A 26,107-nucleotide genomic window follows, 5' to 3' on the forward strand; every position below is an offset into this window, starting at 1 on the left:
ACAGCTAGAACTTGAAATCTGGGTCTGTCTGTTGGCTCAAAAAGTGCATGCTCCTAAGTATTTGATTATAGGTTCTTCTTTTATCTCTCCTTTTTTAAAACTTGGATTTTAATTGTTGTTCAAGTACAGTTTTCTGCCTCTTCTTCTTCTCTTTTTTTAATTGAAAAGAAGATTCATGCTTGTTCGAAAAAATTCGAACCACATAGAAACATAAAAAATTGTAGGTGTCAGCTTTTAGAGCTGCTTTTATTAATGGTATGTTTGTATCTTCTCATAACTGTGCTCTCTATTCAAACATATATACACTTAGTTTTTGTTTTGCATTTAAGCATATACTTGTTTAAAATTGTATTATTTAAGATATCTATGAACATCTATAGGTATATATGCCTGCTTTGTAAGGTTTAATAATAGTAGGCAAAGAATTTGCTTTCATTTTGACCTATGTACTGGGAATATTAAGTTTCACATTACAGTTGATTTTGAAAATGTCCAGAGACTAATTTAACTCTGATGAAATGTTCTTATTTTATTTACGTCAACTCCAAGATCCAGAGAGCTATCACAGCCTGCCCCATGAAATTGTGGTCAATCTTGCAGCTTTTTTTGAATTTTGTGATGCATTAATCCTGCTCTGGGTACAGTCCTCCCAGGGAACAGTGTCTGATACCAATGTCAGTGAGGTAAGGAAAAATATACCTGTTTTTATTTTAAACATTTGTCTTGGTACAAAGATTCTTAGGGACGAGACTAACTTCAGTGTTATTATCTCAGATACTATTTGAGAGATATAGTTGTTCTTAACAGTTTAAAATATATGCACATTTTAAAGCTTTATGGGGACATTATTGACATATAACAAATGGAGTGTATTTGAAGTATACAGTTTTATATGAACGCACCTGTGAGACAATCCACCACAGTCAAGATGCTGAACATATACCCACTACCCTCCAACCTTTCCTCATGTTCTTTTGTGTTCCCTTCCTCTCCCGTCTCCACCCCTAGGCAGGTATCCATTTATCTCCTTTCTGTTACTAGAGTGTTTTCTATAAATGGAATTATGCAGTATATATTTTCTTTTGTCTGACTTCTTTCACTCAAAATAGTTATTTGAAGATGCATTCACATTGTTTTATGTATCAAGAGTTCATTCAGATTGCTGAGTAATATTCCATTAAATGTACGTACTACAACTTACTCATCTGCGTATGTGTTGCTGGACATTGGAGTTTTAACAGTTACATTTTAATTTACTTAAGCCTTTCTAGACATCACTGTCACATGCGGATTTGAGTTTTGAATCCAGATTATACTAGTAAGTCCAGTAAGCTAGAGTAGCACGTCTTAAGCTCTTTGGTCTCAAGACTCTATGTCTTAAAGTTATTAAACACCCCAAAGAGCTGTTTGGTTACATTTATCAATACTTATTAAATTAATATACAAATCTGAGAAATATAAAAATGTTGTTAGTCTGTTGAAAAACACAGACTAATAGATCCATTTCATGTTAATATCAACAACATTTTAAATCTAAGTCTTTTTAATTTCTGACTTTACTGAAGAAGGCTGGATTCTCACATCTGCTTCTGTCTCTTGCAATATATTTTTTGAGTTGAGGTTTGTGAAGAAAAACCGGCCTCTGTTCATAGTTATGAAGTTGGAAAAGAAAGGAGTATCTTAGTAGCCAATTCATATAATTGTGAATGTTTTCCTTTGACACTACACCACAACCTGACAAGTAGTAGTTTTATAAAGGTTACTTGTAACGTGGAATCTGAAGAAATGTCACTGAAGCTGTCATGCATTAAAATCTGGTGGCCCAGCTTGCACTTTGGATGGATTTGGATGTGTGTTTATAGCTCTTGTGTTGGTAATTTGGAAAATATTGTTAACTGAGTCATCAGACGTTCTAAATGCTGGCACATTCCATTCTTCAATAAAGTCACAGTCATTAATTATCACAGACCTCATCAGAAAAATCTTTCAGTATTGGGAAGTTTTTACAGTCTGTTTTTTAAAATTCTAGGCTTTGCTTAAAAGCTTGAATTTACTAATGGCGGCAGAACTCTGAATTATTTTCATAACCTGACAGACTCACTTCATTCATTTTGAATACAGTCTTTGCCAGATACCCACTCAAATTTGTTTATTGTGCTTTTTGGGGGGAGGTACCATCAGTACAAATGTCAATATAGAAAAAAGACAATTAATTTAATATTATGAAAATAGCTTTTACTTCATGGGAACTCTAAATAGAATCACTAATCTTGAGACTATTTTGCTAGAAAAATACATTACTACAAGAGCAATTTTGGAGACTCGCAGTAACCTAATTTATATTAAAAAGCTGCATGAATGAAAATGGTAGGTATTATCATAAGGATAGACGTATAGACCTGTGGGGGTGACTTTTCCGCAAGTCCCCCCATCCGCCATGGATGAAAGAAAACACTACCAAGACATGATCTGCTTGGGGAGAAGCAGTGGCCAGTTTCTGGGAGGAAAAGGCCTCGAGCCCCTTCTTCAGGGGCTTTTATTGGGTTGTAATACACAGGGCGGCAAGGATCAAACAGTAGATAAACATTTCAAAGAAATCTGAGGGCTTAGTCTGAGTCAGTGTCTGTCAGGAAGGGGGTTTTGCAGAAACTTCAGGATTTTTTGCTCAGACCCTTAACATATGAATGAAAGCACTCTTGGCAAACCAGGTTTCACAAGTTTTTTAGGAATTCTTTGTGATGCTAGATTTTTCCCTGGAAGACCCACTCTAGCAAGGCAAGGAGATGCACCCCTCCCCATCATAGGTTTTCAGGCTTAAGTGGATTAGAGCCAGGAAGCACTTCTCCCAGAGGACATAGGGACTCCGGCTATGTCACATAGCTGGGGGGCAAGGGTCCATTGCTCGCTCTTTGTTGCAGCCCCCAAGTCCTTCCATGATGGCCTCCCAAGTGATCATGTCTGGCTTAAGTTGCCCCTCCTCTGAGAGGTCTTACCTGTCTCTGACTTCCAACCATGCTTTCGGAGTAGGGAGGAAACTGAGGCAACATTCGCTACCAGAGACAAGCTTTTGTCTCCTTTGGCTTGCACTCCGGAGGTCACTCACTCATCCTTAGCCACGGGAGGTATTTACAACTCCTGAAACTAGGCAGAGCGGTTCCCAACGTAGACCAATGGGGAAAAAATGAGAATTCAGAAATGGACCCTCACATAAATGGTCAATTGATTTGTTACTGTTTTTGTCAGATATGCAAGTTCATTTACTGGGGGAAAAGAGTCGACTCAACAAATGACGGTGGAATAGCTAAATCTATATAATAAAGTAAAAATGAGTCTTAACCCCTATCTTACATTTTATAGAAAAGTTATCTCAAAATGGGTCTAGGGCTAAATATTAAATAACTAAACCTATTAACTGTCTAAATGAGAACAGGAGAAAATCTTCATAGCAAGGATAGGCAAAGACTTTGGAGGATAGTTTATCAAAATTTCATCAAAATCAAAAATTTGTGCTACAAGAGACAACTTTAAGAAAATGAAAACACTGGAAACAACAGTTTAGAAATCATACATAAATTATGTAAGCAAACTAATAAGACAAAGAATGATCAAGATTTTTTGAAGAGATGCTTCTCAGAAGATAATATGAATAACTATTAAGAACTGGAAAAATTGCAAGATTATTCATTATCAAAGAATTGGACATTGAAACTATAGTGAGGTGTCATCATCACCCACTAGAATGGCCAAAATTGCTAGCAAGAAGGTGGAGTGAGCTTGAACTCACCTACTTCTGGCTGAAAGACAAAATAGTGCCACTGCTTTTTAAGACAGGTTGGTGGTTTCTTATAAAATTACCTGTACACTTAACCATGAGACCCAGTAATCCATTTTCTGTAACAGACTAGCTCTGCACTTCCAAGTACTAGGAGGAAGCAGGACCTTTGCTTTCTCAGATTGCCTTAATGTCCCTAACAATGTTCCAGTGGAACGGTAGGCCTTTCATGTATGTATGTTGGCTGTTGATTAATAATTGAAGTCTGTGTCCTGTGTCTTCTCTGGGAACTGTTTGTGAGCAGTTTTGGTTTACTTTGTTTTAGATATTGGAGGCTCTGCGGTGGCGGGACCGGTTTTGGACTGTGGCCGACGCAGTAAAAGTGGATGTTGCAGGCCTGGCCCTGCTTGCCCTTCACTGGCACTGGGTTTTGAAACATTTGGTCCGTCAGCTCCCCCGACTCCTGATGAACCATGAAGACAAGTAAGACTCCTGTAGAGTGACAATGTCAATATCTACAGAACCGATAATGTTAGAGAAGATGGTTTAGAATTGAAACTGTTTCCTGTTTATTTTGGTTTATTCCCATGACCTGCCAGTGAATGTAAATCGAATATAAAATGTAAATGATTTCTCTTACTGTCCAGCGTTTTCCCCTCTCCTTACCTTCCCTTGCTCTTTTTCTCCTCCTCTAAAGGTACTACAAAGAGGTTCAGACTGTCTCAGAACATATTCAGAATTGCTTGGGGAGCCCAACTGGTGGCTTCACTGGTATAAAGAGGTTGCAGAAGTTCCTGGGACGACCATTTCCTTTTAAGGTACATCTTGGAATTGTAGTTAAAAAAAGATTTGACCTCTTCTTTTGAAGTTCTTCTGAAAAGGGGGGAGTGCAGTTCATTTGGACTCATCCTTGCCTGCAAAGCTGGCCTTTTAAATGGTCGGTGATGTTAACTGATTTGTTAAATGTTAAAATCATTTTACCTATTCTTGAAACTTAAAGCTAGGAGCAGTTTTAACTTTATTCCCACAAACATCTGGCAGCAAACAGGGATAAACCCTATGTTCTCCAGAGGCATTGTGGAAATAGTTTAAATTTTTTGTCAGACTTGAATATGTTGCTAAAAAGAACCACATTTCCTCTCTATAGTAGGCTGTCCTGGGTTTTATTGTTTCAGGACAAGCGGGTGGTGGAGTGTTTTTCACAACTGAAAATCCTTAACAAAGCCCTGGCCATCAGGGAGCATATGGCTGCGCCTGGGGACGGTGGATGGCTGGAAGACATCAGTCGGCTCCAAACGGTTGCTTTTGACTGGACGTTAAAGAGAAGTCTCCTACAGGCCTGGGGCTTGGTTCTCAGAGCTAATACTCTGGAAGATGTCAGCCCAGGTAATGTGCTCTGGAGTCTAGCCTGCTGAAAAACACTCTTAAGAGTGTGTCTACTGTCCTGTAGCCAGTTCGTTTTTCATTTTTCCCTTAGATTTTTTTTTTTGGGGGGGGGTATACTATAACTACCATTAAGTAAATGTCAGGCATAGAGCTAAACTTCACATACATGGTTGGGTAAAACTAGGTTTAAAGTTGTTTGTGAGGAAAATAGTACAGTAATACATAATACTACAAGAATACACTGTTTCACATACTTAAAACTGTAAACCTGCTTTTGCCACACTGTGCACATTGTTTAATTCTGTCATTAGATCTGTGTAAGTATTAACCCATTTCCTGTTTGCCCCAAGAGTACTCACAGGCGGCACTTGCAGCTGCAGCATTTACCCTGAGATACATTAGGATTAGAGGCAAGTTTTATTTAGATGTAACTCCAAGAACAGTTTTTATACTTTATTACCAAGTTGAAAGCTAGTCAGATTTGCTTCAGCCTCAACGAACATGTTCATGTAAAATTAAATGAACACTGGCAGTGAGTTGTACTTTTTTTTTCCTAAACAGGAAATGGGTTAACATCATTTCAGATTAAAAACTCAGCTCAGGTTTACTGCACTATCTCACTTATCACTATCACTTAGCTCACTATCACTTAACTGGCTTTGGAAATCTGAGCCTGTACTACTGACTATTGTGCAATAATGCCTCATGTGTCTTTTTGTCCAGATGAATTAAAGAATCTTGTGAATGCTCAGTGTGTAGAACTAAAAGCCAGAGGAATTTCTCTTGGTTTTCTGGAGCAAAAACCCAATGAACCTTCCGCCCGATCCCAGCCAGACTTGACCTCCTTAATTCAACTCACTAGGAGTGTTCAGTTATGGCCTGCAATGGAGTATCTGGCTATGCTTTGGCGGTACAAAGTGGCGACTGACTTTATGACACAGGCTTGTCTGAGAAGGTAAGCCATTTTCCTTGGGGGAACTCTTTTTCTTGGTAGTTTATTCTGTGTATCCCACTTGGGAAACAGCATAGACTTGTCTTGGGGCAGAATAGTTGCTGAAGCAGAGGGAGGTCAGTTGCCACTCTGAAAAGCCAAACTGCTTGAAGATTCTTTGCTTGTCTTCATTTCATCATCAAAAGTGAATAGCTATTTTTCCAGTAGTACTGCTTGCTCATTTTTAAATAAATGTTTTCTAAGTTCTTTGTGTTTCCGTATTCCCACACATAGCAGTTTTGTACCTGTTCATCGATAGTCCACAGGCCACTCTCTCTTCCTCTTTATATTTGGAACAGGTCCAGCAAAAATCAGCAACCACAGATAGATGAGGAAATAAGTCATCACATCACATTTTGTCTTAAGCACACGCCTGTTGCTCCTCAAGAGCTTCGAGACCTTTGGTCTTTACTCCACCACCAGAAGGTAAAAAACAAAATAAAAAAGAAATAAACCGCCTTTATACTGTGAGCTGAGTAGATTTTCTGTGGCAGATAGGTTGCAGAACATTTTATTTATTTAGTCTCAAAATTGCATGTTACAAACTTATACCTGAGTTAATTTCATAGGGAATCATTTTAAATGACCTTTTGCAGTAATTACCTGGGTATTTCTCAACTTATCACAGAATCATTCCATTTAGTTTCCAGTTGAAAGAAGCTAAAATATTTGTTTTATTTTGTTTCCTTGAAAATACATTGTGTGTGTGTTTTTTACTCTTCCTCCAAGAATAACTATTGAATGTGTATACTGGTAAACCGTATTTAATATAGCTTCAGTGATACAACCTTAAGTTTTTCAAATGATGTTTTATTCACTTATCTATTTTGCCCGTACTGTAATTGTGTGATACATTTTACTTATATTTTTCATGCAACCTTTCCAAAGAAGATATATTTTCAGTTTCATAAAATTATAATCAGGATAAGAGACTTTACCAAGACGGCCAGGGTAGCAGAAAATTAGCAACATCAGGATTCCTATCTTCACACCCATATTAGTTTTAGATGGGTCTTACAAGGCCATATAACTTGATTTATGAAATCTTTCTCAAATGTTTTCACGTCTCTTTATTCCATTATCTCTAGGTGTCTGCTGAAGAAATGATCTCTCTGTGGTCTGATTTATTTAATTCCACGTTCATGTCTTTCTGGAGCAGCACAGTGACCACAGACCCAGAGTACTGGCTCACGTGGAGCCCCCTGCTGGCCGTGCAGCAGAGGGAGAGGCCCAGGTCCCTCTTGGACTCCACACTGAAGGTTTGTTGGCATAAAAATCATAAAAATGGTAATTGTGGAAAATGTTTTACAATAGATTTAGCAATAAACATTTTTTTTTATTTTTTTATTTTTTTATTTTAATCGTTCAAGCACAGTTTTCTGCCTTGTACTCCCATCCCAGCCTCCCCCCCCCCCCAGCCCTCCCTACCTCCCTCCCATTTCCACCCCCGCCCCCTCGTTTTTGTCCATGTGGCCTTTATACTAGTTCCTGCAAACCCTTCCCCTTTTCCCCTGAAATTCCCTCCCCTCTCCCCTCTGGTCACTGTCAGCCTGTTCTTTATTTCAGTGTCTTTGGTTATATTTTGCTTGCTTGTTTGTTTTGTTGATTAGGCTCCTGTTAAAGGTGAGATCATGTGGTATTTGTTTTTCACTGCCTGGCTTATTTCCCATAGCATAGTGAACATTTTTTCCTAGTGTGAAGCAGTAACTAAGTATCTGTAATACTTTATTTTCTACAGAATATTAATAAGCTTACCTTCATAGAAGATACTCTGTCTTAAATGATTTGGGAAATTCTGAATTAAAGTCTCCTTAAAGAAGTATTTTGTTTTCTACTTAAAATACTCTTCTTCACTAAATATAAAACGTTTAAACAGTACATAAATGTGTTGATGTGTATATACATATATATATATAGTAGAATTTAATGGAAATAATCACGCTTTGCTCTATATCTTGTTTACATATATTTTATATTAAGTATATAAGCAAATAGAAATGACACCATTTTTTTGTTTACGTAATACATTATGAAAGCCTCTACCTGTCATTCCAGCTTATTCTTTTTAAGGTATTTCATCCTTCACGTGTGCTGAAATTTATTTAATCACTTTCATATTCATAGGTTTGAGGCGTCTTGCCTTTATTTACCCCCCTCTCCTATAACAACCATACCTTTATCAACTACCTTTGTATGAATCATTGTCAGGTTTGCTATTTCTGTGGATATGTTACAAGAACTGGAATTGAACCCTTGATCAAAGTGTGCATAGTTAAAGAAACTTGTAGCTATTACCAGAATGTCTAGGAAGTAGTTTTTGTTTTACTTTTTTAAATATGCCAGGAGCTTGTGAAGAGGGAGATCACTAGGAGAACTTGAGACCAGAGCACAGTTTCATTTATTATATATATGAGGACATGTTTCTCCATAACATTGCCATACTAGGTGTTATCAACACTTAAATTATTGCCAGTCTGACAGTTTTTAAGAATCTCATTTTAATCTATGCTTCTTTGTTTTTGAGATCAAACATGATTATATGTGCACCATATTTTGCGGTGTATGATACACACTTTTTTGCCCAAATGTTTGAGGGAAAAATAAAGGTGCACATTATACGTGGGCAGTAGTAATTGCTGTGTATAGTGTGAATTAGATATGCCAGTTAGTACTACGATGTAGATGTGTATTATACATGGCAAAATATGGTATATTGTTTTTCTTTTATTTATTATTTTTTCTTGATTGTGCTATTCCAGTTGTCCTGATTCTTCCCCCTTTGCACTCCTCCACCCAGTGCTTCCCACTCCTTTGGGCAATCCCCCCACCATTTCATGACCGTGGGCCATGCATATAAGTTCTTTAGTTACTCCATGTCCTACACTGCACTTTACATCCCCGTGGCTGTTCTGTAACTACCTATTTGTACTTCTTAATCCCTTCACCTCTTCACCCATTCTCCCCCTTCCTCTCTCCCATATGGCAACTTTCCAGTAACTAACTACTTTTCTCTTGCTGCTTTTAAAAATCTTTCTTTAACTTTGGTCATTTTAATTCTGACGTGTCTTGAAGTGGGCCTCTCTGCATCCATCATAATTGGGACTCTGTCTCAATTGCATCTCAGATGAAGCACCCTGGCATTGTGGGGGGAAGGTTTAGCAAAGGGACATTGGCCTCTGCTGGCCTTGATACCAGGCTCTTCAGTGTTGCCCTGTACACCACTGGTGCCTTTCAAGCTGCTACCCCAGTGCTTGAGCTCAGAGGAAGTGAGTCTGAGTAGGTGATTCTGTGTGTGGGTTCTTTGTAAGAACTGCGTGGGGCTCCAGTTTTCTTACACTGACTCAATCCCCACTGGTTTTTGCAGCCATAATTTGTGGCAACTGATTTTCCTGGCATGGAACTCTGGGCTGGGGGGCCTGGCGTGGGTCTGGGACTCCTTATTCCTGAGATACCCCTCCTGAATTTTTATCCATATGGGTGTGGGACCAGCCTGTTCTGAATCTGCACCCCTCCTACCAGTCTGGATGGATGTGTTTTCTTTAATTCCGTAGATGTTGGACTTCCATTCAGTTTGATTTTGTAGTTGTCAGACTTCCTTTCAGCTCAGTTTCTGACATTACTGAGTGATGATTGTTCTGTATTTTAGTTGTAACTTCGGTGTGGTTGTGCAGAGAGGCAGGCTGTGTCTCCCTACACCACCATTTGACTCGAGCCCCATTTTTATTTTTCTGAATTTTTAAAAAATATATTTTATTGATTATACCATTACAGTTGTTCTATTCCCCCCCTTCATTCCCCTCCACCCTCACCCTCCCTCCCCCACCATTCTCCCCCCCCTTAGTTTATAACCACGTGTCTCAAGTTCTTTGGATTCTATATTTCCCCCACTATTCTCACCCTCCCCACTACCTATTTTCTACCTACCATCTATGCTATTTTCTGTGCCTTCTCCCCCCTTCTCCTCCTCCCACTCCCCTGTTTCTAACCCTCCATGTGTTCTTCATTTCTATGGTTCCACTCCTGATCTAGCTGTCCTCTTGGTTTGCTTTTGTTTTAGGTGTGGTTGTTAATAACTGTGTGTTTGCTGTCCTTTCACTGTTCATATTTTTCATCTTCTTTTTCTTATATAAGTCCCTTTAGCATTTCATATAATAAGGGCTTGGTGATGATGAACTCCTTGAACTTGACCTTATCTGAGAAGCACTTTATCTGTCCTTCCATTCTAAATGAAAGTTTTGCTGGATAAAGCAATCTTGGCTGTAGGTCTTTGGATTTCATGACTTGGAATACTTCTTTCCAGCCCCTTCTTGCCTGTAAGGTCTCTTTTGAGAAATCCGCTGACAGTCTGATGGGTACTCCTTTGTAGGTGACTGTCCCCTTATCCCTTGCTGCTTCTAGGATTCTCTCCTTCATTTTAGTCTTGGCTAATGTAATTATGATGTGCCTTGGTGTGTTCCTTCTTGGGTCCAACTTCTTTGGCACTCTCTGAGCTTCCTGGATTTCCTGGAAGTCTATTTCCTTTGCCAGACTGGGGAAGTTCTCCTTTATTATTTGTTCAAATAAGTGTTCCACTCGTGGCTGTTTCTTTCCCCCTTCTGGTACCCCTATAATCCGGATGTTGGAATGTTTAAAGATGTCCTGGAGGTTCCTAAGCCTCTCCTCATTTTTTTGAATTCTCATTTCTTCATTCCTTTCTGGTGGGATGTTTTGTTCTTCCTTCTGGTCCATTCCATTGATTTGAGTCCCAGTTTCCTTTCCATCGCTATTTGTTTCCTGGACATCTCCCTTCATTTCAATTAGTTTAGCCTTCATATGTTTCTCTAATTTGTGACTGTAGTCTACCAATTCTGTGAGCATCCTGATAAATAGTGTCTTAAATTGGGCTCTGAGAGGCTGGCAATTTCTTGGTCACTTAGGGTTATTGGCTCTGGGACTTTGAGTTCCTCTTGCGCCATCTTTTGGGCTGTTTGTGCCTGTTAAGTAGCAGGATCGGAGCCCTAGGTTTTCACCTGAGCAGGGCAACTAAGTTGCTGGGTTCTGACATTGTATGTGGGGGCGGGGTCAAAGAGGGACAATGGCTTTCCTCCGCCGTCTGCTGCCGCGACCCCCACTGGCACTGCAGCCACCACTGTCACCGGGCCCACGCGTTTCGTTCCACTGCACTCGAGTGTGCCACCACTGTCGGCCCTCCACCACTGGGTTTGTCCCCTGGGGCCTGCATGTTCTGTCTCACTGTGCGTGAATGTGTGACCTTGGTCAGTCTTTCCCGCACCCCAACTGGCTTTGGGCTGCCCGCGCGTCTAGCGCCTAGGTCGGGGGATCTGTCCTGCCCGACCCAGCTCCGTTGCTGGTTCCGCCTCTCTTACCGTCCCCGTTGAATGGTTCGTAGCTGTCGGACTTCCGTATAATTCCGTGTTCTGGTCTTTGGGTGTGTTCTAGTTCTCCAAAACTTTTGTCGTAGTCAAACTTGGTTGTGGGAGAAGGCACAGTGTTTCCACCTATGCCTCCATCTTGGCAGAAGTCCTCTATTTTTCTGAATTTTCAGTCATGTTAATTGTGTATTTTAGGGAAAAAAGATTTATCATTTTATTTTTATTGGATATTTCTTTACATATTTTGGTTGTTAAACCTTTAACCAACATATGGTTGAAAATCTATTTCTTTGTTGTTTCTCAAGTTTTTATTTACTTATTTTAGTATGTGCATCCCTTTTTACTTGCTGACTTTGGTGTCATAGCATTATTATTTATTAAATTTATTGGAGTGACATTGATTAATAAAATTGTATCGGTTTCAAGCATATAGTTTTGTGATACATCATCTGTACATTTTTAGGGGTCGTGCTTTTTAAAAAGTCTTTTTTCACTATTCCTAGAGCTAAAAACCATTTACCTGTATTTTCTTCTATATTTTTGTTTTTGTTTTGTATTGAAATCAAGTTTATCTGGAGATCTCGTTTTATGAGGGGGACTTGGAAATTCTTTTATTTTATGCAGACAGTATGTCAGAGCAGTGTGAGAGCACTGTTTTTGACTAATCCAACCTTTCCACTCTCATTTAAAATGCCACCTCAATGATATATTTTATTCCCATAAATGTTCATGAATTTATTTTGGAGTCTTTTCTGTTAGGTTGCTCTATGCAAATTTATTTTTAATGGAAAAATATCTTTCTAAGCAGTCAGTGGTAAACATTATGGGTCCCCAAGAGTTGCATGGAGTGTGCAGTGTCTCCCGTCACCTCTAGTCAATCTCTGCTGTGGATGGCCAGTACTGTGTCCCAGATGGACAGTCCAAGGGGCACAGGCGTGGCAAACTGTGTCTCTGGCTCTTACATTGAATTATTTTCCCTGCCTCTGAGTCTTACCTTCCTGCAGTGTGTTCCTAGCTCTGCTGCAGAAATGGTCTTCATGTCTGGGTTTCAGGGCTTTCTTCTAACTGAAACACCCATTGCTCCTCACTCCTGGAATTGCTTCACATCCCTTTAAGGCTTGCTAACACTTGACCCCATTCAGTCCTCCTGGTCCCATCTCTGGTTGATGTTTACCTGGTCTTAGCAACCTGAACCCCTTTTTCTTACTCACTTTCTTCCCTCTGAGGTGCCAGTGATGCTCGTTGAAATCCTTTTAACTAATTTCTAAATTGACTTGACTCCTCTTCATCTATCAGGGCCCTGGCAGTCTCAGTAGAGCCATGTTCTCCAAGTGCTGCTTTGAGGTCTTGACCAGCAGCTGCAGAGCAAGCCCCTGGGATGTGAGTGGCCTCCCCATCCTATCTTCCTCACACGTCACCCTGGGAGAATGGGTTGAAAGAGCCCAGCAACTCCAGGACATCGGCTCAGTGCTTTGGACCAACATGGCTATCCCTTCACTAGCAGAGTTCAGGTATTACCTCCTCCCTGGGTAGACTGTAAAGCTCCTTTTGCTTCTCCAGAGCATGCAGCCGCTCAGTCAGAACTCAGCCACTTGATTCTGTAGTGGCTGGTCCTGATGGGTGTTTTCTGGCTGGATCAGCAGGTTTTCAGCCCATGACGGAGGCTATAGTGAGCATATCATGTTCAAGAGAGTGATGTTTAGAAAGTCAGCTAAGATTATAATAGAAAGTAACCCTTAGTATTGGCGGTGCAGTCTGCCATGTCATTTTTTGAAGGAATGATAGTGGGAGAAAGGACTGTTGTTTGATGCAACAACTGCTAGCCCTTAAGTGCTTCCTTGTCCCCACAGACGCACAGATTCCCGGCTTCAGGGGCTGGTGTTGTGCCGGCACCTGGCAGGCTTGGCAGAGCTGCTCCCTGAGACCCAACGGCAGGAGTATATGCAGAACTGCGATCATCTGCTGTGTGGGGACAGCCAGGCCTTCCAGCATGTGGGCCAGACTCTTGGGGACATGGCCGGACAGGATGTGCTGCCCAAAGAGCTGCTATGCCTCTTGCTCACCTCCCTGCACCACCTGTTTGGAGAAGGGGGGGGTAAGCAGGACCTACCGGAACCAGCCCGGCGCGGGAGCCTCTGGGTGAGCCTTGGCCTGCTCCAGATTCAGACGTGGCTTCCCCGGGCACGGTATGACCCTGCAGTGAAGAGGGAATTCAAGCTCAAGTACGCCAAGGAAGAGGTATGGAGATGAGAGTTGGAGGATGGGCTCTATCCCTAACTGGCTGGGTTTGCTTAGTATATCAATCCTCTTTCTTTTGGGTGATTTTGCGTAAGCTGCCCTGTGACTTCCTAGGAGTGTGTTCTAAAAGCTGTGTTTTCCTCTGAGGGTTCCTCAGTGGGCTCAGGCACTGGGTGGGGCCCTTCCTAAGATTCTGGTGTATCTGCCAATAGGCTGCAGTGGGCAGAGGACATGACAGTGCAACACCAGAGGCACTGCCACACAAGTACTTGTAGCCCTCACTATCCAGACTTCTCGTTGAACTAAGTTTTGGATCTTTGGAGTTGAATCAGTTCTTTAGACAAGAGTGTAGTATTCCTCAGGTTTTAAACTTTTCAGTATTTGTTATCTAAAAGTCAAGAACCAAGTAGGATCAGGTCACATGGGTACCCTTGCTATTTAAACCAAGCCCAGGCACTGCCTACATGAAGATAGTGATAAACTAGTTGTGTATTTTGAAGAAGAAAATTTGTATTAATTGGCAAAGGCCTAGCTGCTATAGCAAAGTCTCAGAAATTGAGTGTTGTAAATAAGATGGTTTTTTTCACGTCACCAGTCTGAGGTGGGTGGTCCAGGTTAAAGGAGGAAAGCTCCCTATCTGTCCTTGGGTCACTCGGGAACCCAGGTTCTTTCTATCAGTTGCTCTACCCTCCCCCAGGACATTGTTCTCTCAGGCATGGTCCTAGCTGGGCGCAGCAGACCAGCTTCTCGCTTTCCATTAGTTTCACCAGCTGCAGTGCGAGTGGAAGACCCAAAACCTCTTGTCCCAGCTACAGACTGGAAGAGGCCTGGAAGATGAAGTCATCATCAGTTATTCTCATCCTCACATCAGGTAACACAGCAGAGTGATGATTATTTGTGTTGGTGATTATAGTCTAACCTTCTGAAAAAGACATTTGAAGGTTGACCTTTGAAATGCAATTACAGTGTCAGCAGAGGTGATGGTACACATCTCTGAACTGCACTAGCAATTAGATCCCAAAGCCATGGTTTATAGTCAGGAAAAGATAGACTCAGTGAAAGGAGGGTGCGGATTCACATGGGGCCTAGAGGGTTGAAGCCAGAACTTAACTCTCACCGTGGAGAAGTTGAGTGTGATGGTGCGCACTGTGTGGGTCTGTTGCCTTAGGAAATGCTGCCTGGTATAGTAGGTTCCGAGTTCTAGTTCTGTCTCTGCCCGTGGACTTTAGACTTTTAGTAGACCACTGAATGCCTTTAAGGCTCAGTGTCCATATCCCTAACAGAAGGATAATGCTCTTTGGTGAGTTGTAATGAGAGTTTGAGCTAGTCATCTAAATTGCTTAACATCATGTGTGGCATGCGGTAACTGCTCTCTGTAATCCATTTCATTGTAATTGTCAATGTTATCTTATTATTCTTTAGTAACTGAAATGTCTTCATTCTGTTTTCATGAGGGCTCAGTCTAGATTTCTTGTTCTTCTTTTGATGGAATTTGCATATTGTGCTAATTTGCCTTTAGGTTGCTTCACCAAAGAATTGATCAGCTGGAGAATTTAATATGCAGCCTGTCGAAGAAACAGGCTTTCAGACCCCAGCTGCCTGGATATGAGTCTCTGGTGCAGGAGATTAGCCACTACGTCAGCAGCATCGCCAAGGCTCCTGCTGTTCAGGATCTGCTCACACGGCTTCTGCAGGCCCTCCACATGGATGCGCCTCGGTCTGCCCAGGTGGTCCAGAACCTTCTGAAAGAGGAGGCCTCCTGGCAGCAGTCTCACCACCAGTTCAGGAAGCGACTGGCCGAGGAATACGCACTGTATCCAGACTCTGTGGCCCCACTGCAGGCATCCATCTTGCAGATGCAACATGGAATGAGGCTGGTGGCATCTGAGGTCCATACCTCACTCTACAGCAGCATGGTCCGTGCAGACAGGCTGGATGTCCTGGCTACGTCTCTGTTGGGTTTTCCATCAGTGGGCCCCGCTTTCCCCACCTACTATGCTCATGCAGATGCTTTGTGCTCAGTAAAGTCTGAAGAGGTTCTTCGGGACCTTGGGAAGTTGGTCGGCAAGCGCTCTGGAGGAAAGGAGCTAGAAGGCAAGGGCCAGAGACCCTGTCCCACCCGAGAACAGCTGCTGATAAATGCCCTTCTTTACCTGCGCTCCCATGTGCTGTGCAAGGGAGAGATGGATCAGAGGGCTCTGCAGCTCTTCAGACACGTGTGCCAGGTGAGCCTCCTCGGGCGGGGAGCACGAGCAGGGCGCCTGCAGGGTGTTAGCGGTGCCCACTGTACGTGGAGACAGTGTGGTTACCAAGTGGGGTCTACCGTCTGTTTCTTTCTTTTCCTATTTAACTGTCAGATTGGGGGGCTTTGTTCCTTAGTTTTTAAGAGATTAAAAATTAGTGATATTAGCTCTTTGTGTTATACGTGGTAAATAGCTTGTTGGTTGCCCTTTGACTTTATGGTGTCTTTTGCCATTTAATTGTATCAACTTTTATTAATATGGTTAAAATAACTTTATTTTTTTCTTTACCAATAAAAGCAACTTGTTCTCATTTTAAAAGGCTAAATATTAGGAAAAATTACTAGAATTTACCAAACTGTTAACGTATTGGTATATCCCATTCTTGCTTATTTGTGCATATATGTATGACATTCTAAATTTAATTCATTTGTTCCGGTAGTTTATAGTTTGTTTTTTAGTAGTAGAACCTTTTAAAAATAAAAATCTTAATATAGTGACCCAATATTTAAGTGATAAAATAGCCACTCTGGCCCTGGCTGCTCTGGCTGAGTGGATTGAGTGCTGGCCTGTGAACAAAAGGGTCTCAGGTTCAGTTCCCAGCCAGGGCACATACCTGGCTTGTGGGCCAGGTCCCAAATAGGGGGCACTCATGAGGCAAGTCCACATTGATGTTTCTCTCTCCCTTCCCCTCTCTCTGAAGATAAATAAAATCTTTAAAAAAAATAGTTTTCTGCATACAGGTCTTTTACTCCTTGGTTAGGTTTAATCCCAGATATTTTATTTTTGTTTTTGCTATATCAAATGGGTTTTTTTCTTGATTTCTGCTTCTGCTGATTCATTGTTAGTATACAAAAATACCGTTGATTTCTGGATATTGACTTTGTAACTGGCTGTTTTGCCAAATTCATTTATTAGTTTGAGCAGTTTTGGGGTAAAGTCTATACGATTTTCCATGTACACTATCATGTCATCTGCAAACAATGAGAATTTTGTTTCCTCCTTTCCGATTTGGATGCCTTTTATTTCCTTTTCTTGTCTGATCGCTGTGGCTGAAACTTCCAATACTATATTGAATAGAAGTGGTGAAAGTGGACAACCTTGCCTTATTCCCAATCTTAGTGAAAAGATTTTAGTTTTTGCCTGCTGAGTATGATGTTGGCTGTAGGTCTCTCATATATGGCCTCCATTATATTGAGGAATGTTCCCTCTGTTTTGCTGAGTGTTTTTATCATAAATGGGTGGTGTACCTTATCAAAAGCTTTTTCTGCATCTATTGATGTGATCATGTGATTTTTGCTTTTGTTTATATGATGTATTACATTTACTGATTTGCAATATTGAACCATCCTTGGGATAAATCCCACTTGGTCATGGTGTAAGACCTTTTTAATGCATTGTTGGATGCAATTTGCCGATATTTTGTTGAGGATTTTAACGTCTATGTTCATCAACAATATTGGCCTAAAGTTTTCTTTCTTTGTTGTATCTCTATCTGGTTTTGGAATTAGGATGATGCTAGCTTCACAAAAAAAGTTTGGGAGTTTTCCATCATTTTGGATTATTTGGAATAGTCTGTGAGGAATAGGGGTTAGCTCTTCCTTAAATGCTTTGTAGAATTCTCCTGTGAAACCATCTGGTCCAGGGCTTTTGTGTGACGGGAGTTTTTTGATTACTGCTTCAATTTCATTTGCTTTTTATTGGCCAATTCAGGCTTTCTGCTTCTTCTTCATTGAGTTTTGGAAGATTATATTTTTCTAGAAAATTGCCCATTTCACCTAAATTTTCAAATTTCTTGGCATACAGTTCTTCATAGTAATTTCTTACAATCTCTTTTATTTCTATGGTATCAGTTGTAATCTCTGCTCTTTCATTTCTGATTGTGTTTATTTGGGTCCTATCTCTTTTCTTGATGAGCCTACTTAAAGGCTTGTCTATTTTGTTTATCTTTTCAAAAAAACAACTCCTGGATTCATTGATCCTTAGAATTGTGCTTTTAGTTTCTGTATCATTTAATTCTGCTCTGATCTTGGTTATTTCCTTCCTTCTACTTGCTCTGAGCTGTTTTTGTTGTTCCTCGAGTTCATGCAGGCGTCGGGTTAGGTTGTTTGTTTGAAATGTTTCTGTCTTCTTTAAGTAAGCCTGTATTGCTATGAACTTCCCTCTCCGGACTGCCTTCACTGTGTCCCATAAGTTTTGGGTTGTTGTGAGTTCATTTTCATTTGTCTCCAAGGAGGATATACAGAGGATCCAGAGACACATGAAAAGATACTCAATATCGCTAGCTATCAGAGAGATGCAAATGAAAACCACAACGAGATACCACTTTACTCCCATAAAATGGGAGTTAGAATGGCCATCATAAACAAAGCAACAAACAAAAAATGTTGGAGAGGTTGTGGGAAAAGGGGAACCCTAGTTCACTATTGGTGGGATTGCAGACTGGTACAACCACTATGGAAAACAGTATGGAATTTTCTCAGAAAACTAAAAATGGACCTGCCTTTTGACCCAGCAATTCCACTGCTGGGATTATGTCCTAAGAACCCTAAAACACCAATCCAAAAGAACCTGTGCACCCCAGTGTTCATAGCAGCACAATTTACAATAGCCAAGAGCTAGAAGCAACCTAGGAGCCCATCAGTAAATGAATAGATCAAAACATTATGGTACATATACACAATGGAATTCTATGCAGCAGAAAGAAAGAAGGAGCTCCTACCCTTTGCAACAGCATGGATGGAACTAGAAAGCATTATGCTGAGTGAAATAAGCCAGGTGTTGAAAGACAAATACCATATGATCTCACCTTTAACAGGAAGCTAAACAACAAAACAAACAAACAAAGTAAAAACAAAGACACTGAAATAGAGAACAGGGGGACGGTGACCAAAGGGGAGAGAGGAGGGAATTTCAGGGGAAAAAGGGGAAGGATTTATAGGAACTGGTATAAAGGACACATGGACAACAACTAAGGGGAGTGGAAATGGGGAGGGGGGCGGGAAGCATGGGGAGGGGTGGGCTTGGATGGGAGTAAAAGACAGAAAACTGTACTTGAACAATAATTAAATTAAAAAAAAATAGCGACTCTGGTTGAGAGCAATTCTATCCCCTGAGATCGGTCCTTAAATCATCAGTGTTCTATAAACCAGTAATAAAGTCCATTCTGTTTTATAAGTTGCTTTAAAAAAAACTAATCCTAATAGTACTTAGTGTTTATTTTCCCCATAATTATGGTATTCTTTATCTACATGATATTTAGCAGCCACCTAGTTTTATATGAGAATGACATAAGTCATTTAATAATTTGTCATTGAAAATTTATATTTGTATGTACGCTTCCTGCTGATTTTGAAGCAAAAGCAATACCACCACCATAAATAGTTCTATAATCAGGTCTTTGGGTACAAATTCTAGAAAGCAGAATTGCTGGGACAGAGATTAACTGCTTAGGCTTTTAATACAAATTTTCTTTTTCTTTTTAATATTTTTATTTGTTGTTAGAGGGGAAGGGAAGGAGAAAGAGGGAGAGAAACATCAGTATGTGGTTGTCTCTCATGTGCCCCCTACTAGGGACCCGGCTGCAACCCTGTATGTGCCCCGACTGGGAATCAAACTTGCAACCCCTGGGTCCGCAGGCAGGTGCTCAATCCACTGAGCCACACCAGCCAGGGCTTAATACAAATTTTCTTACTGAATGGTGGATGCTTATTTCCTTAATCCTCATCAGTAGTCTGTAGTTTCTTTGATTTATGCTTTTCACTAATTTAAGTACTTAAAATCTTAGAGGTGGTAGGGGATTTAAGTGCCTGATAAGGCATGGCCCAGTTTTGCCAAATAGTTGCCTCTCAACCTCCCTTGGCCCCAGGGCCAGCTCCTTGGGGTGCCAGCTACATGCGGTCTGCATCACACCCCTACACTGCCTACCCCGAGCCTGACCTTACTGCAAAGCACCATGAACTCTCGATAGGAAATTCCCAAAGCTTTACTGTAGCAAGCATTTACACTTGTGGAGCTAATGCTGCAGCAAGGGGAGATTTAGGAAACTTGGGTTGCTGCAATAGCTTGAAGACAAAGCTCATTTGCTGTCTGTTACCTGAAAGTAGTTTCTTGAATGTTGGCATTCATTTGTTTTTGAACCATGGTATTTTTGTTTCCATGAGAAATTAAGAGATAAGTCTCGAGTTTTTTCATTGTAAGTGCCTCAACAAAAGCAAATAAGCTTCCTCCTGAATGTGTGTGTGGCTTTTCAGGAAATCATCAATGAATGGGATGAACAGGAACGCATAGCCCAAGAGAAGGCTGAGCAGGACAGCAGCCTGTACAGATACAGGAGCAAGAACTCTAAGAGAGCCCTGAGCGAGGAGGAGGAGGAAGAGCTGGAGTTCAGAAAGCAGTTCCCCCTGCACGAAAAGGTCAGGGTTTGTCTTGGAATGAATTCCCTTGGTACAGCACACACACAAACACTGCATGCACTGCCTTCCAATGGTTTTGTAATCTTTTTACTGTGTCTTCATATATATAAGTAGCTACCTATTTTCTTAATTGTTCACACTCCATATTTTCCCCTTCCTTTTAGTCTGATTAGAGTCATTTTTTTTGTTTTTGTTTTTAACGTTCAATTGTTCTAATGTTATTTACAGGACTTCGCGGATATTTTGGTAGAACCAACACTAGAGGAGAAGGGGACTTCAGATAAACAAGAAGAGGAGGCAGCCGCAGACCCTGCCCTCCTCTCCCCTAGCTCCATGCAGGCCGTGATGCTGATCCACCAGCAGCTGTGCCTCAGCTTTGCTCGGTCCCTCTGGTACCAGCAGACTCTGCCACCGCATGAGGCAAAGCATTACGTCGGCCTGTTCCTTTCCTGCTATCAGACTGGGGCATCTCTCGTGGCACACTTCTACCCCCTGATGGGTACGGCAGTTTCCTGTTGACATACTCTTGGGAAATCAAAGTGACTAGAAGTCATGTGCTAGTTCTGCACAATGAAAACCATTACCTCCCTGTTTTTCTTAGATTGTTTTATTCATGGAATTTTGTTAGCTTAGGGACTTAAACTATATGAAAATTTTAAATTCTGCAATGAAGATGAATTTTAATCATTTCAATACTTTGGGGTAAAGGGATTGAGAGAATAAAAGGGTGGGCTTAGTCTAAATGATCTTGTCATTATTTCCAGTTTTTCCTCTAATAGCTCCAGTGCTTTTCAAACGAAAACATGTATTCCTGGGGGCAACCTCAGAATTCAGAAATTCTCTCACACAATATGGTTGGATGCAGTTTTCTCCATGACCTCATGAGTTATTCCATACAAGTAGGAAGGAGGCTTTAAATTTCATTTCTCTCTACCAAGATCAGCTACAAAAAGTGGGAATTTGAATCCATCAAACCAAACTTTGTTCCTTCTTGATTGCATCTAGGCAGTATCGAGTTCCTCCCTATACCCTAGAAACTTAGCAGATTTCTGTGACTGCTGCAAGTATTAGGGTACAGTCCTCTAGGCCTGTGTTAACTTTGGGGTGGATGGCATTGAAATATTTGCTTCCTTAGTTCTTAATAGTTCATCATGTTTGAGCATGTTTCTAACATCTTTTTAACTTACATGTTTCTAACATCTTTTTAATTTACAGATAGATGAAATTATGGGATCTATTGACTTTATCCTTATGTTATTAACTTTACAGGAGTTGAGCTGAATGACCAACTCTTGGGCAGCCAGCTTTTGGCCTGCACTCTCTCCCATAACACTCTCTTTGGGGAGGCGACCTCTGACCTGGTAGTGAAGCCTGTTGGACCCTATGACTTCTACCAGCACCCCAATGTCCCAGAAGCACGACATTGTCAACCTGTGCTTCAGGGGTTCTCAGAGGCTGTCAGTGGGCTGCTGCAGGATTGGCCGGAACATCCAGCGCTTGTGCAGGTAGGGTGGCTGGTTTGGAGTGGGCCCTGAGCATGTGGCCTCTTTAGAACCCTGAGACTTTGGATGATGGACATTAATGTGGGGATATGCTAATTTCTGCCCCTCCCCCCCTTGCAGCTTCTAGTTGTAATGGACAGAATTCGGAGTTTCCCACTTTCCAGCCCCATCTCCAAGTTCCTGAATGGTTTAGAGATCCTTTTGGCAAAGGCACAGGTATGGTGATTCCTCCTCTCCTCCTCATTTTAGTTTGTAATCAATTGAAAAAAAAGATTATCTTGTGGCACCTTCATTGTTAGAGGGACAGAAAGTTATAGTCTGGGTTGGGGAAGGATAAACCTTATTTTTTCTGGGGTTGGGTCAGATCATTGCAAGGGAAGCCATCACCTCTGGGGGCATGGGAGGATCCTACCTGTTTCACCTCTTCTTGGGTGGGATGCATCGTCCACAGGGACTGAGGGCTCCTGGGTAGGACTTCCACGTGGGCCTTCAGACCAGTGAGTGCCTGCACACGCTGTCCTGCTTGGTCCTTTCAGCCTCTGAGAGAGCTGGTGCTTCCCTGATAATCAGATCAGGGCCCTGAGCTTTGGAGGGCGTCAAAACAGGAAATCAGGCATGGGTCTCCAGGTCCTGTGCTTTCTGTCTACTTTTAAACATGACTCTGCTGGGGTTCTGTCAAGTGGCTAAAAAGGATGGGAAGCTGGAAACACAGTTCGTAAACTCGTTACTGCTACTGGTAAATTGGAATACAGGCTGTTTAAGGACCCAGTGGTCTTCACACAAGAGAAGTCCAGGATGTTCTTGAGGGAGGAGGTGATTTAGGGATTGAAGAATGGCCGTCACACAAGAGAAGTCCAGGATGTTCTTGAGGGAGGAGGTGATTTAGGGATTGAAGAATGGCCGTAGTAAATTTCGTCTTCATTTCTTCAGGATTGGGAGGAGAATGCAAGTCGAGCTCTGTCTCTGCGAAAGCATCTGGATTCTGTCAGTCAGATGATCATTCGCTGGCGTAAACTGGAACTGAAGTAAGTGGTACACTCCCCTCCTGACCTTATGTTGCAGGGGCATTTGTCTTCTGATTGTTTCTTTGTTGTTGACGTAGTGCAGCTGGAGACCAGTTAGAGAATGTGCTTTTCCGTCATTAATCACAGGGTTAAAAGCTAGACATTAAAATGACCGTTAGTAGAGACCAGAGAACAGTATAGTGTCCTGAGGCAGCAAACTGGGAGGCTCCTCCATCTGCATTTAGCTTCTGCTTCTGTGGTTGCAGACATTCTAAATGGCTTTCCTTAAGTGCTTCTGTGGCCTCTTCTCTCATGTTCCAGCTGCTGGTCTGTGAGTTTGGATAATACCATGAAACGCCACACTGAGAAGTCCACCAAGCACTGGTTCTCCATCTATCAGATGCTTGAGAAGCACATGCAGGAACAAACAGAAGAGCGGGAAGGTAACATCTGTCAGTAAATCCCCTGCTTATTTAGAAGTTTCAAGCTAAACTTGGCGTGCTCGGAAGTGTGGGATGAACCTGCACCCATGTCCCATTCCATCACTGCTTTCACATAAGAGGCCTCATTTGACTTCGTGGTGTTCCCGAGAGGTCAGCCGAGAAAGTTCAGTAACAAAAGTCAGAGAGTAATGTGAAGTTACATGATTTGTCCTAAGTCTAGAGAGTTCGTCATAAGATGAGGTTTCCTTATTCTCTAAATCCATGAGACAAGTCAAAATGAAATTACCTTCTTGGTAGGTAGCAGTTAATGTGCTTAAGTTAAAGGCGTTTCATTTCACACTTAGAGTAAGCACTTCATAATTCATAATTTGTTGTGAGTGCATTTGACACACACCCTGAGTGCAGCTGTTTTTTAAATCAGCTTGGAATTTAGCTGCAATTCTTGCTTCAAAGATTCACTTTAATTGTGGTCTCTACTTGACTGCTGTGTCTCAGTGTCTCCTCCAGTGGATGGTGTGCATGTTATGAATAGGGAGTGATGGTCGCAGGCATATATGTTTTGCTCTTTGTATCTCTGAAGAAGACAAACAGATGACCCTGATGTTGCTGGTCAGCACGTTACAAGCATTTATTGAAGGATCCTCGCTGGGAGAATTCCAAGTTCGACTTCAGATGTTACTGGTTTTCCATTGTCATGTCTTGCTGATGCCACAGGTTGAAGGAAAAGGTAAGGAGATACATACATATCTTTTTCTCTGTGTTTTTTTCTTTACTTTTATTCTGTACTGTTAATGGATTAGATTTTGAATTCTCCACATGAGACCGATATCTTGTTGCCTACCAGGTTTTAAATAAGACATTTTTAGTCATTTTTTTTACTTTCATGTAATTCACATTAGATGTAGAGACAAACATTCAAAGTAAACTGCAGACTGGTTATCACTGAAGGACTGATGGCTGAACTCTGGCTGAAGGTGAACTGCCAGGTGCAGATCTCGGGTTCGAACTGGCATGTTGAGGCAGCAGTCTTTCCGTCTAGACATTGTGCATGTCCTGTGACGCTTCTGCTTGATCCAGGCCATGATTAGGTTCACGGCCGCATTTCAGGCAGCTGCACACAAGACAACTATGAGTTGCCATCCCTGACCACAGCAACTTGGATAACACTGTCACCGTAAAATGAGTGCAGATGGTGTGCGAGTGAGCACTCAGGGCGAGTCTCTTAAAGCAGGCTCAGTTTCTGCTGACTTCACAAAAGGATTTGGAGAAGGTTTGAAAGTGACTTTAGCAGAATGTCTGAGTAAACCTACACCATCTTTAAGGAAAAAAGTGCAACAAAAATTTTCACTGGAAGCTGAAATGAAAAAATAGAGTAGTGATGTAAGCCTGCATCTCTGGGAACTTCTGAATTCAGACAGGCTCCATGGTGAGGCTGTGAAATGCACTCATGGCCTAAAGAGGGACAAGGAAAGGAAATCTATGAAGTGTGAAGCCCCCATGAGCCAGTTGCACATGTAATATGTGTGGTGTTTTTTTCCTTTTCATTTCTTCCAGATTCACTTTGCAGTGTTTTATGGAATTTGTACCATTATTACAAGCAGTTCTTTGACCGGGTCCAGGCAAAAATTTTGGAACTTCGTTCCCCCCTAGAAAAAGAACTTAAAGTAAGATGAACAGCTGTCTTGATCACTCTTGGGTGAACAAAATCAGCAAATCCTTTTTATTTAGTTTTGTTCTTTTATCCATTTAACAGTGAGGCAAGGGTTCTGGGCACTGGAGGAGAGCATTGCAACGGCCAGGGGGATGGCAGGGTTGACATTCTGTGGCATGGGCTCCATTGATGCCTGGCTCAGTTTGTGAGTGGTTAATAAGCAGCCTTATTAAAGGCTGCGTAAAAGGGACTGTCCTAGGCGTCTGCTAGTGCTGGCTCCCTGGTCTCGTTCAGACTGATCTTCCACCCCCGAGAAGCACTCTCCACGTGCCATTGCAGTGCCGAGGGAGGGCCCTCTCTTTGTGACACTTCAGTGGTGGTAGCTCACACCCAGTATGAGCCTGAGTGTATATCGGGAGACCTGTTGATTGTAGCAGCAGTCTTTTCCAGTCCTTTGGGACAAACACTGGTTCCTTTTTTAGACCTGTTTTACTTGTTCACAGCTGCACTGTCCCATGTTGGTGGGGGGGCTCTGGTCTTTGGCAAAGAGATGGTCTAGAAAGAAACAGAATGACACCAGGTTTATAAAGCCATTCCTTGAGCTTTTGTTTATCTTACAGGAATTTGTTAAAATATCCAAGTGGAATGATGTCAGCTTCTGGTCCATTAAACAGTCTGTGGAAAAGACACACAGGTAATTCATCTTTTAAAACCTTTTGGGGCTCACCAAAGCTCAGGACTTTTGAATGGTAGGCAGCAAGACTACATTGTCGTCTGACTTAGTGCCACCTTGAACTTACTATAAAACACTAGACTGTTTGGAAGGACTTTTCAACACCATCCCCTACCACCAGAGCAAAGTCTGCCTGTGGGCTGAATTGGTGTGCGATGAGGTAAAGCAGACTGTGCACTATGGAAGGATTCAATCTTCTGCCACCCACTAGCTGTTTTAACTTGAGTGATGTGATCCCACCATTTTTGGCTTCAGTTTTTTTCCCTAGAAAAGATGACAGTACCTGTCATGCTTCTTTAAAAGCATATGATTATGAATGTCTAAGGAGCTCGTTGTTTATAAAAGATAAGTAATGTGTTT

At 41.6% G+C, this 26,107-nt stretch overlaps 1 protein-coding gene across 3 annotated transcripts in view; it reads left to right on the forward strand.

Annotated features, from left to right (window-relative positions):
* Positions 1-26,107, forward strand: part of MDN1 (midasin AAA ATPase 1) — a 146,071-nt gene that overhangs the window by 87,208 nt on the left and 32,756 nt on the right. For all 3 annotated transcript variants that reach the window (XM_037039452.1, XM_037039453.1, XM_037039455.1), the window contains exons 53-72: positions 550-683; positions 4,098-4,255; positions 4,470-4,590; positions 4,948-5,158; positions 5,882-6,113; positions 6,449-6,575; positions 7,238-7,408; positions 12,818-13,034; positions 13,374-13,759; positions 14,521-14,630; positions 15,279-15,984; positions 20,253-20,414; positions 20,643-20,913; positions 21,684-21,919; positions 22,037-22,132; positions 22,847-22,941; positions 23,242-23,363; positions 23,944-24,090; positions 24,918-25,027; positions 25,635-25,708. In XM_037039452.1, the coding sequence (XP_036895347.1) occupies positions 550-683; positions 4,098-4,255; positions 4,470-4,590; positions 4,948-5,158; positions 5,882-6,113; positions 6,449-6,575; positions 7,238-7,408; positions 12,818-13,034; positions 13,374-13,759; positions 14,521-14,630; positions 15,279-15,984; positions 20,253-20,414; positions 20,643-20,913; positions 21,684-21,919; positions 22,037-22,132; positions 22,847-22,941; positions 23,242-23,363; positions 23,944-24,090; positions 24,918-25,027; positions 25,635-25,708 (3,886 nt within the window). The remainder of the gene's footprint in view (positions 1-549; positions 684-4,097; positions 4,256-4,469; positions 4,591-4,947; positions 5,159-5,881; positions 6,114-6,448; positions 6,576-7,237; positions 7,409-12,817; positions 13,035-13,373; positions 13,760-14,520; positions 14,631-15,278; positions 15,985-20,252; positions 20,415-20,642; positions 20,914-21,683; positions 21,920-22,036; positions 22,133-22,846; positions 22,942-23,241; positions 23,364-23,943; positions 24,091-24,917; positions 25,028-25,634; positions 25,709-26,107) is intronic.

This window comes from Sturnira hondurensis, unplaced genomic scaffold (assembly GCF_014824575.4).
Source record: "Sturnira hondurensis isolate 20B ecotype Veracruz unplaced genomic scaffold, ASM1482457v3 Scaffold0025370, whole genome shotgun sequence".
In the NCBI taxonomy this organism is placed as follows: domain Eukaryota; kingdom Metazoa; phylum Chordata; class Mammalia; order Chiroptera; family Phyllostomidae; genus Sturnira; species Sturnira hondurensis.